Raw genomic sequence first — 16243 nt, forward strand, 5'->3', positions numbered from 1 at the left:
AACAGCCATAGTCTGGGTTTTGATGAAGAATAAGATAGTGAAGGAAATGTTTTGGGCATTGAAGCAGATGGTGTTAAATAATCTACTTTGTAACAGGATAATCAATGGAGAAAATAATGAAAAATGAAGCAACAGGTTGAAATTAAAGGGGAGGCAGCATGAGTCTTTGAGAAGGCTTAAAAGTGATCTGGTAATTTAGCATTCCAATTCAGTAAGGGGTAAAAAAAAAAAAAAAAAGGTAAATGATGGCCAAAGAAAGTGTAAGGTTTCAGGTTTTTGTTGTTTAGGGTGATGGGTGGGTTTCTTTAGGAGGAGAAAGAAAAATACTTGACGCAAATGTTCTAGTTGATCTGCAACCATAATTTCAATTGTTACAGTAGGAAATTATGGCAAAATTTCTGAGCACTCAGATGGGCTTGGTTTTGCTTCAGGAAATGTTTTTGGGAGAAGGAGAGATAAAATCAGATGACAAGGTAGAAGGAAAACAAAGTTAGATTTCAAAAAAATAAAATTTTTGACATTTTGAGAAAAGTCACTAAAGTTAAAATCAGCTGTGGCGCTACAGGAGTGTCTTTGAAACAAAATATCTGTGTTATTTGACTTGTTAAATGAGACAGTTTTACAAAATCTTATGTCCCATGCCTGGCAAATACTTGAGAAATCAAAACTTAATATCACTAGCTGAGAAGCATTGTGAGTGATGTTCTCATTCCAGTGGGATATTCTGGGGGAAGAAAAACTTGACAGGAAAGGAAAAATCATGGTATGCTATAGCAGCAATGCAGCATACAATTTCTTTTACATTAAAAATCTAAAAATTGAAACTACCACCATGCTGTTTCAGGAGCCAGAACGAGCTCCTGCACCTCAGGGATCCTGCGTTCCATAACCTTCCACAATATTTCACAGTGTCCCACAACATTCCAAAATATTCCACAGCATTCCCATACCAGCCTTGAACATGTGGCCCAAAGCTTTTCTCTAATTTACTTTCTAGTAACTATTTTTATTATAGAAGTGTTAAAAGGCATCTTGGTCCCCAAACTGTGAGATCCAGGCACCTCCTGCTGCTGGAAGAGCTCGTGTCTCAAGCCCCCAGAAAATGTGATGTGTCAGAAGGAGAAGCTGTGCAGGGAGGGACTGAGCTGCCTTGGTTGTCACTGATTTTGGGTTTCCTTCCTGACATGGAAGGAAAAAGGTGAAAAAAAATGGCATAAGGAGGGACCATCTTGTGTATAAACACATATGTGGAGCACAGTCTCTTTAAAGGAAATTTTGGGAGAGTCAGCTCTTGGCCCTGGTTTGTTTTGCCAGAGAGAGCCACTGGCTGTTGTTGCCAGGTGTGTGCAGAGCCAGACATCCTCTCTGGGCCTTTGGGGATGGTACAGGCAGCTGAGGAGAGTCTTAAGGCTGCAGAAAGGTCAAAAGCCAGACGAAAATCACTTGAGGAATTTACCTTTACATTTGACATGGTGTGCTCGTGCGGATTTTCAAAACAAGAAAAACAACAAACCAACAAAAAAACAAACCCAAACCAAACCCAGCAAAGCTCTGGTCTTACTATAATAAATCTTCGTTCTTGCTGCTTTCATAGCTGTTTCCAAAACTGGAAGATGCATGTGGTGTCTGTCAAGTTGAATGAAGTTCTGCTTCTGGGCTAATAATGGAAATATTTCTGGCAGCAGAAGGAGTAGGAGGTTGTAGCTGATTTGTTGTTTTGTTGTTTTTATTTCTGAATTTTATTTTGGAGAGAGTGGTGATAGTAAGGAGTCACAGCTTGGGGTTGTCCTGGCTCTCGAAAAATGAATGAATCATACTTCTATGTTACAATTGATGATAAAGTGGATCACATTAAAATTAGTGTGTTGATTGATCGGCTCAAACTGGCTGAATGCCTGTGAATTTTATTATAAAATTAATGTTGAAATTTCATTTCCAATATATGCATTCGATTAGTCTGTTATTTTGAGTGTTATGTATTAGTAGCACAAGTCTGTCAAGTTCTGGGATCTTAAATACAACTCTCACAAGAGTAAGATGCGTTCTGTAAAATGAAAACATACATAAGGAAATGCAAAAATAGGTTTAGAGTTGTTTGTAATGTTAATTAGCATTTATGGATGATTGGCTAGTACTGTAGGCTGAAGGGCTTTTTTATTGGAGTGATCAGTGAAATTTGGTGTTGCAGATTTCCTTCCACACGTGTGCTGTGCTGACTCTGCTCCCTGCGTCCGAGCTGAGTTCGGCTGGCATTCCCTTTCATCCTTTCCCTCTCTTCTGAGAGCAGTGGATTCAATGCAGCCTCCTGTCTGCATGAGCACTTGGAGCTCACTTCTGATGAGAGCAGAGCAAAATGGGAATTATTGCGTTGAGATAATTTTATGAATTTTTAGGAATTTGTTACTGCAATTTTAATGATTTTAATATAAATCATTTTTCAGACCTGTGCTTCTGCATTCCACCTCACCATGGTCGTAACACTGAGCAGCATTTTACCCTCAGCTATGATGCTTTTAACTTTCACTTTTTATTAACAAAGCTAATGTGAAAGCAAAGTGTTTCATGTTGCCAATTTAATTTCTTTAATTAAAAGTGAAAGTTATAAGCTGGTACAGCCGTGGGTGAAGTTCTAATGTCATCAATGGGGAAAAATAGGTATAAAATTGAAACTGTTGGCACAGCAGTGGCTCTTGATAGTACAGCACCTGCAGTTGTTACTCTTAACAATATTTAATGCAAAAAGATGAGTTTGATGCATTCAAGACGTCCAGTGTATATACTGGTAAGGGGCAGTAGAGCTGCAAGTGCCTTAGTTGGGATCAGATGTAGCCAAATGCAGGAGAGACCCTGTGAGGCATTTCCCAACACAGGTGCAACAAACTGAGACTTGAAAGTCCTTACAAATCTAAACAGAACACTTAATTTTGTTAGTGGATCAAAAATTTAGCAACAGTGCAGCTCTGACATTAATAATCAAGCAAAGTATTGAATAATTATGGTAATGAAACACATCAGAAGTACTTTTAGTCTGTCCATCTGCACAGATGCAAAGTATGCTCCAATTTTTTAAAAAATGGTGCATGTTTATAAGTATGGTGTGGCTATAAATACTCTTATAATTTTAAAAACACTGTTGCTTTCTAATTTAAGACAGTTCTGTTACATCTGAAATACCCTTAAAACTACAGTGTTCCATGTGTAATTAGATTTCTCTAAAACAATATCTTTCTTTTTGTGGCCTCCTGCCTTAACAGAAGCCAGGAGAAGAGCTGAGGTTTGGAACATTAGGGAGTTTGGTAACATGTAAATGAAGCCCCTTCTTTCTCTTTTGAATACACATATTAAACATACACTGCTTTTCATACTTTGGAAGTCCAATATTTCCATAGACCTAATGTGATCTATGCAGTTTTCAGTTTCCAGATAAAGAACTCTTAACACAAAGCACTTTGGTTCTTCACAATTAAAATATCAGGTTGTCTGGTCTAATAAAATAGCTAGTGTTTGGGAGAAAGGTTAACAAACCTGGTTTGCTGAATCCATTCTCTGTAGGAGACAGCATTTAATACATTTAGAAGTATGTTATCTGCTTAGGATCAGTCCTGAGTTTCTCAAAAATTACTATGGGAAGCTTGCTTGCTTTTAAAGGTGTTTATTCATCAACAGGAAAATACATTATGTAAATGGAGCCTGCTTTATTTACAGATCTAGACATGATGAACAGGGAGGGGGAGGCAAAGGAATTGTGATAAAGTCCTTGAAAAGATTTGATTTGGTGGGTTCTCTCATTAGTGGGTGTTTCTAAAGCTTTAGAGGAAGGGGACATTGGTGCATTAAAAGATTTTGGAAAAGTATGTTTCTCAAAACAGGTGAAGTGCTGCATATTAAGATTTGGATGTTAGAGATAAAGGAGAAAGGAAGAAAAACCCAAAATATGAATTAACTGGAAGAAAAAAGTTAAACTGCAATTACAAAAGAGCTGGGAATGATTAGTCAATAGCTTGACAAAAATAAGTGTAAAATAGTAAAATAATGGCTTGGTGATGTTGACATGTAGACAAAGCACTACAAGAGCTGAGCAGCAGCAAAATTGTGCAAACTGCAGAGGAAGGGAGAGATGTTCACATGTGGAATGGAGTGTAAAGAGAACCCAGTGACATTTCTAAAGCTCATTTAGGCACCTCTCTTAAGCTTGACATTTGCATTTGCTTATATTTGCTTTAATCCATGTTGCATGAGCACTGGTGAGGCCTTTTATAATTTACATTAGATTATAAAGTGAAGAATTAATGAGATAGTTGATGTTTATACATGTCCTTTAATACATTTTAGCCTCTGTATGCTGATGACTTTATTTCTAAAGCTTACTGGCATGGTAACTAGCAGGAAAGTATTTTAGTTTTTCAAATCTGCTTTTAAAAAAATCTGTTAAAATTTTTCTGAACACAAAAGAGTTAAATTCCTTAAATTTTTAGTAGTAGTGACACATCCAATGTAAAGTTTGAATTCTGCTTGTTTGAAACAAGAATTTGCCTGGATTCTTTGGAAAATGGATTCAACCAATAATTAGAAAATCACTGCATTATTCTAAATGTAGAAATAGTTCTATCTCCACCTTCAATCTGAGTTATATATTTAACATCACCTGGTATTTTAGATCTTCATTTTTGAAAGAGGATTCTTGTATTTGATATTGTTCAGGAGTTGAGTACCTGCTTTCACCTCTGCAGTAATTTTTATGGTATATTTACTGTGAACAAGCTGGAGGTTTACACAGAGTAGATGATTTGCTTTTGCATGTTGAGATTATCCTGAACTCCAGATCTGCTCTTATTTGGTCAGTTTCTGGGGAAGAAAGAAAAAGCCCCAACTTTTGAATGTGTTACTTTACTCTGTAGCACTTGCAGAGTTTTTCCTTTGCTTATGGAGCCCAGGAAATTGCAATGTTTCTTTGCATCTCCTGCTTTAATTTTTCTTACACTGTCCCCAAACACCATGCACATCTGGTGTGTTTTCCAGGATTCTATCATTTCCTTGTAGAAAGTTAGTAACAATATTAGAAGTCTTAGTTGGATTCTCTCGGGACACTCTGCTTCCTCCTAAAGCTGACGTGCTTTTAACTTGTACTTTGCATTTGGCGAATTTTCAGCTTCATACAGTAGTGTAACAGTACTTTGTGTTTCTGTACTGCTTTCACTCTGAGACTCACAAGGCAATAGAAGTTCATTGTACATTTATAAATTTATCATCAAAACCCATGAAAGGGCTAAATATGCTTTTCCATACATCATACTGGAGAAACTGAGGCTCCAGTGATTGAATTGTTCTTGCAAAATGACAGCAAAGACCTTGTTCAGCTCAGCTCATAAACACTGACCTGAGCCCATCTCCTAGAGAAGCAGCTCACCGACTGGCGTTTGTTACTTTGGCTTTTAGCCTAGCAGGTATAAATATCATCAAGTTCTTAGTAATTGCTGTGTTGATTCGAAACCCGGCTCTCTGGCAGACCCACATATCCTTTCTGTCCTTTGAACATTAACTAGGTCACATTATCTACATTTTTCTTTTAGTCTGGCCACAGCAGTTAGAAGGAACCTCAGCCTCTGTTGGGGTGGAGTTTCTTGGTTGGCACAACTGCAACAGGAGAGTCTGATTTGGTCATTGGCTATCTCAGATTTCAGTTTGGCATTCAGCTGCTTTGGACACTGTCCTTTCCAAGAACCTCCTATGCCAACAGACACAAAAGTACTTGTAGATGTTGTTGGAAGGTGAAGCTGATTTGCACAGTGGAACAGTCTAAAAATCTCATTATTGTTTAATGTCACTCTGTGTTATCAGCACTGTGTTTTATAGGTGTGCTATATTAGCTGAAAAAAAATAATCCCAGTTCAAATAAAACCAACCAAACCCACGAACTCACAAAACTAACAGGAGAAAGGATACGGAATTCTGTGCCAAATCAAGCCAAGGCACTCTCCAGGTGTATCAAAAATAGTACACAACCCTTTTAAGTGCAAGCCCTTAAAACCTATCTCCCTTTGGTTTTCTTAATGGATTTTTGAATTCTGACCAGAATATAGTATGAAAAATTTAAACACTGGAAAAAATCTGAGAATATATAAGTTTGCAAACAAATATTCTTTCAAGTTTCAGGTCTGCCTTCAGCATAGCAACAAGCAGAGAACGACAGATAGGAGAGGGCACAGACAGTCCTTTAGGAGTTGGGTAAATGATCACTTTAAATCTCAAAGAAATACTGAAGTAGAACTACCACATCTCTCAGGTATCAGGAAGAACAGTTTTCCATGGATGTCACAAGTTTTATTGGAACTTCCTACAACTTTATATGCAACATTTGCTGAATGCTGACCTATCAAACATTTATAAAACTATAATGTGTGTATTATCTGCCTCTTGAGTTTTGAATCCATCAGTCTGAGAATTGTATTTGTGCTCACTACACAATTTAATGTTTTTTTTATATGTGATTATAAAATACTCTGTGTCTAAAGAAATGTTACAGATTGTTACTGTAATTAAATTAAATGCTTCTAGAGCTGTTCCTGGTTTTGAAGGAAAATACAAAAGTTGTCATTTAGCAATATTTATCCAGTTTTTAAATCGACAACATTAATATTATTAGTAGTGCATTAATGGGTTTTACAGAGTGTATTTCAATGCTGTACTCAAAGTAAGCTCACATGGAATAGTAACATCTTTTATAAATATTTACCTTTTGGAGGGCAACTCTACAATGGTTTTCTTCATGCTTTCTACCAAAAGCTAAATACAAGCTTAGTTGCAAACAGTAAATTTTAAAATATGTGATTATAAGGACCTAGATTTAAAAGTTTGGATAATGGAAAGGCTGTAACTTCTGCTCTTGGATGCTTGAATTTGTTAGTATTAAATAATTGAGATCTAAAGCTGTATGGAAACTTCCACATTGACAAAAACATGGTTGGGTTGGGTGTTCTTTGTGGTTTTTTTTTTTGGTTGTTGTTTTTTTTTGTTTGTTTGTTTTTTGTTTTTTTAAAATTGGTTTTGGTTTGGATTGGGTTCTTTTTGTTTGGGTTTGTTTGTTGTTGTTGTTGTTGTTTTTTTGTTTTGTTTTGGTGTTTTTGTTAATTCAAATCTTGACTATATCTCATTTACAACTGAGCATTTAACCTCATTTTGGGTGAGACTCATGGGTGTGAAATTGCACTTCTGTCAATTTAAGTGTCCCATGTTTGATACCTTGATTCCTGTTCCTATTTCTTTGCTATTTTTTAACTTACTGCAACAGATGAGGGGTTCTTAAACCATCTGTTAACCTTTTTTCCCCATTTTTTTTAAACATGTAGAGTCGCTCAAGGCAAGAAGACCCAGAGCAAGCTAGACTGAAACAAAAGGCAAAGGAGGTAAGCAGAGCTAGAGATCATTACACTTGACATTTCAAGGCTTGAACATATTAATTTTTTATGCCTTGCTACTTGTATATCGTTAATAAAAATCTGACTAAAAACTTTTTAGGATGTATTTGTTGCTTCGCCTTTGATCTTAATGTTTGCAAACTAATACATTAATACATGTGAAGCCTAAGGAGATTTTATAAGAGAATATTTCCATACATTACATTTTCATTTCCATTTTAGGTAGCTGTAGCTTTTGTTGGGTTGTTGATGACAGCAGCTCTAGATTTTGGTGGAAAATATATGCCTTTGTCTTTTTGCAAAATGTCGCTTTCTTAGAAATGTGCTACTTAACCATTTTGTTCTGGTAGCATTCTTTTGAGTAATGCAATTGCCAATCATTTTCTCTATCCTGTGATTCAGTGGACTGTTTACTCATTTGTCTAAATTACAATAATCTAAAAAATATCAAATAATTTCCCATGAATCTGTGATGTGTTACTCTAAGAGTACCTTAATTTGCTATAAATGAGTGACTGTCCTTTGCTTAAGGCATCTCATACCTTGGGATTGGTTTGTAACTTAAATCAATTAGAAAGATTAAAATATCCATCAGTTGAAAGCAATTTCAGCAAAATGATGCCATTCTTTTTAGCCAGCTTGTTTGGATATACACATTAGCAGGTAATAATTATGCACTGGAAGGTAAGATATACAGAAAAATGCATATAGCAAGTCCTTTTGTATTGACCTGTTCTTCCTGTTTTGTTTCCCTCTTGGCAGTATTCTGGAGTCCCGTTAGCTACACAGATTTTATGTATGTAACAGTCAAAAAAATCCAAATACATGGATGAGTTTTATTTGTCTTCATTTCATTCTGTGATTATGTAGTAAGACTTGCTGAAATGAGTTCTCGTAAACATTAGACCAGGCCTTAGTGTTTCCAGAGTTGGATTTGTCAAGCAAGTATTGAAATGAAATGGAGTAATCAAGTTATTTGGCAGGAAAAGAGGCAGGATTTTAATAGTACTTGGGTTTTGTATGCAGCAAGTGTATGCAAAGGGAGAATCAGATTTCTGAGAGCAATTGGTGGCAGGCAGAAAGGGCTGTTGAGCTGAGAACTGAAGGTGCTCTGCTGCTGGGAGTGAGCAGAGCTGGGGTTAAATGCATGGCTGCTGCATCAGTGTTGGCTTCCTGGGTGTTCTTTCCCAGCCATTGCAAACTTGAGAGGTGAAAGACAGGTAATTTACTAAAATATGAATATCGATCTAATATTGATATCCAATGGAGACGGACGAAAGCTCTCTAACAGTTCAACGTTAGAAAGTGAATGTTTATTACAATGTCCAGGCAGTACGTGGGATAACTCCCTAGTGGAATAACTCCCTAATGCACACTGCAAAAATCACAGGTCTTACAAAGCCCTTTTATTTACAGAAGTCTTGAATACACAAAATATGAATGCATATTCATATCCCTGTCACTTCCTCTGCTCCGCTCCGTGTGCTAATTGGCAAAAAGGCTATTGAGAATGCTAGTTCTGTTCCCTGAAATGAGTCGGGGGTCCATTGTGGGGAGGGGTTTCCAAAATGAAGAAGTAAAATAAGTCTTCCTCGTTCTGACCTTTCTGCCTTTTCAATGCGTATGTGACAAATGAACCCTTGCAGTTTTCCTGTGTTCAATGGATTCCTCAAGTATGGCAAGTCTGCAGCTGTTCTCGTGTCCCTGAAATCTGTTTATCACACTGTTTCTCATGATGAGCACAGCTACCCAAACATAAAGCTGACCAGCAATGAGTTACTAGATCCTGGATATCTTATCTAAATCCGGCTACTGTTAACTATGAACAAAGCCTACTTATCTACTTCCACTAACTCAGCAACCCCTAATTTAACTATCACCTCAGCTTTCCTAGAACTCTTAATTCCTCAGCATCCGTGTCTGGCAGGGGCGGTAGCGCCGGTGCTGCAGCAGTGCGGGGAGCAGCTGCGGAGCACCGTTGGGGCCGGGCACCGGCGGCTCCCCAGCGGGGGCTGAGCCTCGGGGGAGTCCGTTCGAGGTGCCTGGAGCACACCGGGCTGTGCCCGCTGCGCTGGCGTGCTCCGGGCGCCGCCGGAGCTCCTCAGCCTGGCTGCGCACCCGCTGCTCTCGGTCCGGCCCTGCCAGCTCGCCCAGCCCGCTCACAGAAACGCATCATCGGCTGGCACCGCTCTCTCCGCAGTGGAATTTCGTTCTGCACGTTTGAAACCATGTCGCCGGTTTTAGTAATCAGGGTTCTAAAGCTCTAGAGACTTAAATACGAAAATTTATTTAGTAAAAACATTTTCTTTTGCAAAGGGGAGTGTGGCATGATGCTGGCAAGATGTTGTTTTAAGATTGTTCATAATTTTTCTCTGCACTGGATATATGCTGACATCTCAAATGATATTGGCACTGCCAAAAAAAAAAAAAACAACAAAAAACAACTCATTTTATAGTATAAAAGGTTGGTTAGAAAAACTGTCTTTGGCATGGCTTTGTCATTTGAAATTAAAAGTTTAGAATCAATGCCAACAAAAATTTCAAAACTTCACTGCCAACTGGGCTACTCTTACGTGTGCTTATGACCCATAGCTCAGAGAGAAATTGTGTTTCTTCCAGGTTTTGTATAAGCTGATGAATAAAATACTGTCAGCTTCAATAATAATCTGGATTTGAAGCTGTGATTCCGTGATTTCTATGTCTTGAATACTGCCTGAAGACCTTTGTTGCACAGATATTCTTGTGGCCTGTAGTAAAGTGGTGTTAGGTAGTGTTTTAAAAAGCACCAAGAGGGCACCCAAGAAACCTGCAGCTCTTCTAGCTTGTATTGTTTAATGATATGATTGCCAGATAGCTTGTTTTTTCATCCCAGCAAAACAGCTGTTAATACCATTATTATGTTCTGAAAATGGATAATGGTTCAGACTTTAATCAGTTTAATCAGTGACACTACTGACAGAAGTCAGAGAGAGAAAGTGAAGTACCAAAAGTAGTAATTAGAAGTGTTAAAGTCTTCTAAATCTTTCCTTAAAAGGGGAAAAAAAATATTCAAAACATCGAAGGAACTCTGGGAAATGCTGTCTTGGAATGCAAAATAAAGGTACCAATAGAAGGATAATAGGATGAAGAGGAAAGAAAGAAAACTAGGAAAGGGTATTTGTTCCAGAACATTCTCCTTCATGGATGTTTTGGAGTCTTCATTCTGTAACGCTCTGTTTTTCTTCCTAATTTAAGGAGAAAAAAAGATTAGCTCAATTTCTTTCACAGAACATCTACCAGTTGAAAGTCTCCTTCTTGCTTCTTAGTACCATAAAGACAATGTAAGTGGAATCCTTTGAACATATTTTAAAATTAATTTGATTAGGTGAAGATTATGTTTTTTTCTCTGTAATTCCATCTTGATCCATTTATATCTTGATCCATTTAGCCACTCTTCAAACCACTCTGCATATTGTTTAACCCAAATTGGCATAAATCAGGTTTAAACTGCATTTAAATACTTATCCAAACAAAAGGAAGCCCCATCTCCACGGGGTCTTCTTGCAGAGCCATAACACTCAGGTTTCCTTCACACCCAGACTAGCACTGTTTTACTTAAGGCAGTGCAGACCCACTCTGATTTCAGTCTGAGTGACTTACTTTGCTTTGGTATTAACCTGTTTCAAATGGACTTGAGTGAAAGCAGTAGCAAAATGTACCTGGGAGGATTATCTTGCTCAGAACTCTCCATTTGCTTTCACACTTCTAAGTTGGTGCAGCCTTTTTTCAGTGGACAGCATGTGATAGTTTCAATGGTAAACCTGTTTAATAAACTCTTGAAAATATTTTCCATGGGGACTATTTCAGGGAAAAATTATGCTTTTCAGTTATTACTTGTTGCATTGCTTTGTAACAAATTCTGATATGTCTGACTTGGTACAACTCAATGTAAGAAATAGCATCATTTGTGAGCAGTGTCTGTTTTGTTGGAAATTATATAACTTTCCTAATTATTTTTTCTAATTAATGGTTTTAATTAACTTTTTTATTTATTGTTGTAATCAATAGTACCAGGGTATTAATAATAAGCTGTGGTGTTTTCCATTTCAGCCAACACATAGTTAAGTTTTTGGAGAGACTGCTGTTGTTGAAGAGTGATTAGAAAGTCACAGAAACTTTAAATTTTGCTAAACTAACCCTGATAAGCTTCAATGAACAAAGCATGTCTAGAGCTTTTAAAATCAAACTTTAGGAAATACACTGATTTATGTCATCTAGAAGTCACAAATGTAAGTTAAAGAAATTATGAATTCTCTAATTTCCTTAAAAAGCTTCATTAAATAGAACATAAAACAAGCCATATAGCTGATAGAACATATAGCTGATAGAACATAAAACAAGCCATATAGCTGATAGAACATAAAACAAGGCATATAGCTGATAGAACATATAGCTGATAGAACATAAAACAAGCCATATAGCTGATAGATAGCTGATAGAACATATAGCTGATAGGACATATTGCTGATAGAACATAAAACAAGCCATATAGCTGATAGATAGCTGATAGAACATACAGCTGATAGAACATACAGCTGATAGAACATAAAACAAGCCATATAGCTGATAGATAGCTGATAGAACATACAGCTGATAGAACATACAGCTGATAGAACATAAAACAAGCCATATAGCTGATAGATAGCTGATAGAACATACAGCTGATAGAACATACAGCTGATAGAACATAAAACAAGCCATATAGCTGATAGATAGCTGATAGAACATACAGCTGATAGAACATACAGCTGATAGAACATAAAACAAGCCATATAGCTGATAGATAGCTGATAGAACATACAGCTGATAGAACATATAGCTGATAGAACATAAAACAAGCCATATAGCTGATAGATAGCTGATAGAACATACAGCTGATAGAACATACAGCTGATAGAACATAAAACAAGCCATATAGCTGATAGATAGCTGATAGAACATACAGCTGATAGAACATACAGCTGATAGAACATAAAACAAGCCATATAGCAGGAATAGATCAAGATTGGGAATATCTGAGTCAACACCTAGTAATTAATGATAGAAATGGTTTAAAGGAAGGGCAGGGAGGGTAAGATCCTTAACATCCATTCTGTCAGGGGTATTCTGCATATCAGTCTGTTGCCTAAAAACTGTTTTTAAATTAAAAGACAAGTAGCTGAGGTTGATCGCGAACGATGAACTTGGTTCAAATTTTTGTGTCATCACCAACCAAGAATATGGCACAATAATGGATAAACCAGACACCATAAATATCTGGGCATGTATCTAGGCCCCAGATCAGGTTGGCTAGCACCCACTGGAATCTGTTCTCAGATGTGCTCACCAGCTGTGCAAGGGAAGTGTCTGACCTGTTGATATTGATACCAGAAGCCTCTGGATGCTGGCGAAGGCACCAGGCAGCCCTCTGTGTGCCCCTGTCAGCAGAGCTGGCCCAGCTGCCCGGGGCTGGGCAGGTCCTTGAAGGTCCCCTGGCCAGGAGCTTTGGGAGTGCTCGGGTCCTGCAGGAGCAGAGGCTCTTCCATTGTGGGACCCACTGGCCTTGGGTGCTGCCACCCCCACGTCTGCAGTGTCCTCTGGAACAAGAGCCTTGCTGGGCTGAGGTTTAGACTTTGACCTGTATCCTTTTCTGAGCTATATGCAGTAAAATATGGGGGCTGTTAGCAGGTAGAGCTCTAGAAAAAGCTATAGGATCCTTCTCTTCAGCATATGTACATCCTATGATGTATATGTTATGTGGTTCTAACACTGCCTTAGAGGTTTTAAATCCCCCAGAACTTAACTTGTAGCAGAATTACTGAAACTCCAGCATCGTATACTTAGTGACTACAATAGAAAAACAGTTTTGCACTAAACAAGTTCCTGTCACCACACTAATATTTATGTATCAACTCAGTAGGAGTGGTTTCTTTTAAAATATTTAAATGATAGTTTACTGCAGTTATCATAATTACTGAAAATGAAAAGCAAATGAAAAGGATTTTGCTTTGTTTGGCAAGTTCATTTATTCACCTTTTCAGCAAAGCCAAAGTCCTTAATTATTTTACTGCTAAAACAGCATCTCAGTGATGAGAAGTCTAAGTAAGTTTTCTATTTTATCATGCCTGACATAAAAATATTGATCCAAAAGTAACAATCTTAGCTTAAATTGCTTTCTTATAACACAGTCCACTGAGAAATGGGGCACTTGAACAGGAAATTTAAGTTAAATTTTCACGTAGCTCCTAACCCACCTGAGTGTCAGTAAGTGGAAAGAAGGAAAAGCTATAAATGTGATACCTGAAGTAATGATGAAGCAATGTTTAAGCAACACTGATTCCTCAGAACAGAGTTATTTCATTAATAGTTTTCTGCATCAGGTTACCAATGCTACAGCTGTGATCCAGAAGGAGTGCAAGCATTTCTGTCAATACATGTAGAAATTTAGATAACAGTCACGTTTTTTATGCTTTTCCTCTACCACAGGTCTGTTTGTACCCAGAAAAATGTTTTGACCATTCCCATCTGGATTAAGCTGGATTTGGCTTCAGAGTACAAGATTTTTCTGAAGTTACAGAGTTGTTGCAATGACCTATAATGTTAGTACTAAACTTGCACCTCAGAGAGGAGTGGTCCTGTCTTACAGTCAAAATACTCTCCTGGAAGTCCTGCTGCATTATTAAGTTTACTGCTTGTTAGCTGTGGTTTTGTTTTTTTTTTTCCTTTTAGCAGATATTACTTTAGATGTACAGGTATATTATGGTAACAGTCCCAAATTCTGATGACTGAAGTTGATTATAGAACTTATAACCGAGGACAAGAGTGGCATTACATTTGTATGTGCAAATGGTGCTGGGGAAACAAGACAATTGACAACCAGTAATAAGTTTATTATATATGCATCTTGGTGTGTAAATCTTCCAGACTTCCTGTGTTTCCAAGGATAAGGTACTGCCCTGTGATAAATTCTACAAGTCCTGAAGAACTTTGTTCAATAGCAGTCTTACTATTCAGCAGAACCTCTTGCATATATCTTTGTAAAATTGAAGGTGATGACAATTCCACCCTATTCTCCTGGGCTTAGAGCAGAAGTTGTGGCAAATTTTCTGGCTGAAGTTGAAGTGTGGTGTCACCCTTGCTGTACAGAGAGTCAGAAACTAGATAATTGACAGAAAAATGCTGGGGGATCAGAGGAATGGCCGTGCTATCTTCCAGCTGAGTCAAATTATTTATTCCTGCTTAGGTAAAATGTATATTAATTAGAGCTGAGTCAAGGGCTGGTGGTTTTTTTTTTTTTTTTTTTTTTGCCTTCTCTCTAACCCAAGCTTGACCCAAGCTTATCATATTAGTCTACCAGAAATCGAAATTAAATCCAATGCTGTCCAACATAATTTTCTTCTACAAAATCAAGTTGGTGGCATTCCATAGTGATGCATTATTCCAGCATACACATACTGCCCAGCTCTTGTTTAGTTAACATGAATGCTTATTTTTCATGACTGATGGAAACTATTTGATTTAGCATTTGTACAGGGAAATGCTGTTTTACTGATAGAGGAGCTAAATACATAGCCATTTTTAAGTAACAAACTTTTTTTACACCACGATCTTTATAGCATAAAGTAAGAACACTCCTTTATTTTTGTTTATACTTGCTACCTAGAAAACAAATTCTTAGAACTTGGTTTACACCAGTGTGAGTGCCTTATGCGAGAAGGATCTATGTTTTGTTCCTCACAAAGTTCTGTGTCACATCTGGGAGGCTTTGTAATGGAGGTGTTTGTAATCAGGAAAAATGAGGTTGCATAGCTTGGAGAGCAGGAGCTTATGCAAAACAAAATGGGACAGTGAGCATGGGATGGTTCAGCCTGGAGAAGAGAAGCTTCAGGGTGACCTAACCGTGACCTTCCTGTACCTGGAAGAAAGATGGAGGGAGACTATTTACAAGGGCCTGGAGCAACAGGACGAGGGAGAATGGCTTCTCACTGACAGAGAGTAGGTTTAGGTTAGATGTTAGTAAAAAACTTCTCCCTGTGAGGCTGGGCAGGCCCTAACACAGGTGCCCAGAGCAGCTGTGGCTGCCCCTGGGTCTCTGGCAGTGTCTAAGGCCAGGCTGGATGGGGCTTGGAGCAGCTTGGGCAGTGGAAGGTGTCCCTGCCCATGAATGAGAGGATCTTTAAGTTCCCTTCCAAGCCAAACCATTCTGGGGTTCTGTGGGTGTGACAAGAGAAAGGAACAAGGAAAGCAAGCTGTCCACTCAAGCACTGTTCCCTGTTCAGCTGATGTCTATCAACCTTCAAATTAACCCAACAGCAATGTTGGGTTATCTAAATCCTTAGATCTTGTATGACAAGTGTATTTGTCCTGGTGCAATCTGCTGTTTGAGGCTTTTGCAGCTATTCATAACCAATGAAACAGAGTGATCTTCTTACCCTGCTACCAAAAGGGTTCCCGTTTAGTGCTCTGAGAATGGGGGGCATGAAACAACTAAGAGTTGTGTACACCTGTAAAAGTTAGCTTTTCTTTTTGTGATTATTTCTTGGTTTCTCATGTTTCCTAACAAAATGGTAAGTAACTGTGTACTCTTAATTTTCAAGTCAAACTAGTGAGGAAGACTCAAAACTCATTTTCAAAATAGAATTTAGCTCTGGTGTGAAATATATTTGGGTTGTGTTTGAACAGTTCCAGAAGAGCAGTACCTATTACAAAGTCTGCTCTACCTAATGGATTTCATTTTTTTTTAAGCAAAAAGGAAGTAGGGAAGGAGAAAGCCATCCCTGTTGTCTCCATCACCTTCCAGCACACACACC

General features: G+C 37.9%; 1 protein-coding gene across 1 annotated transcript in view; it reads left to right on the forward strand.

Moving 5' to 3' along the window:
- The window catches only part of LOC137481028 (transcription initiation factor TFIID subunit 4-like), a 154557-nt gene that overhangs the window by 70155 nt on the left and 68159 nt on the right, over positions 1 to 16243 (forward strand). Inside the window, exon 13 of the mRNA XM_068202475.1 lies at positions 7347 to 7403. Within this exon, the coding sequence (XP_068058576.1) occupies positions 7347 to 7403 (57 nt within the window). The remainder of the gene's footprint in view (positions 1 to 7346; positions 7404 to 16243) is intronic.

The sequence above is a fragment of the Anomalospiza imberbis genome, chromosome 12, assembly GCF_031753505.1.
Source record: "Anomalospiza imberbis isolate Cuckoo-Finch-1a 21T00152 chromosome 12, ASM3175350v1, whole genome shotgun sequence".
Taxonomy (NCBI): Eukaryota; Metazoa; Chordata; class Aves; order Passeriformes; family Viduidae; genus Anomalospiza; species Anomalospiza imberbis.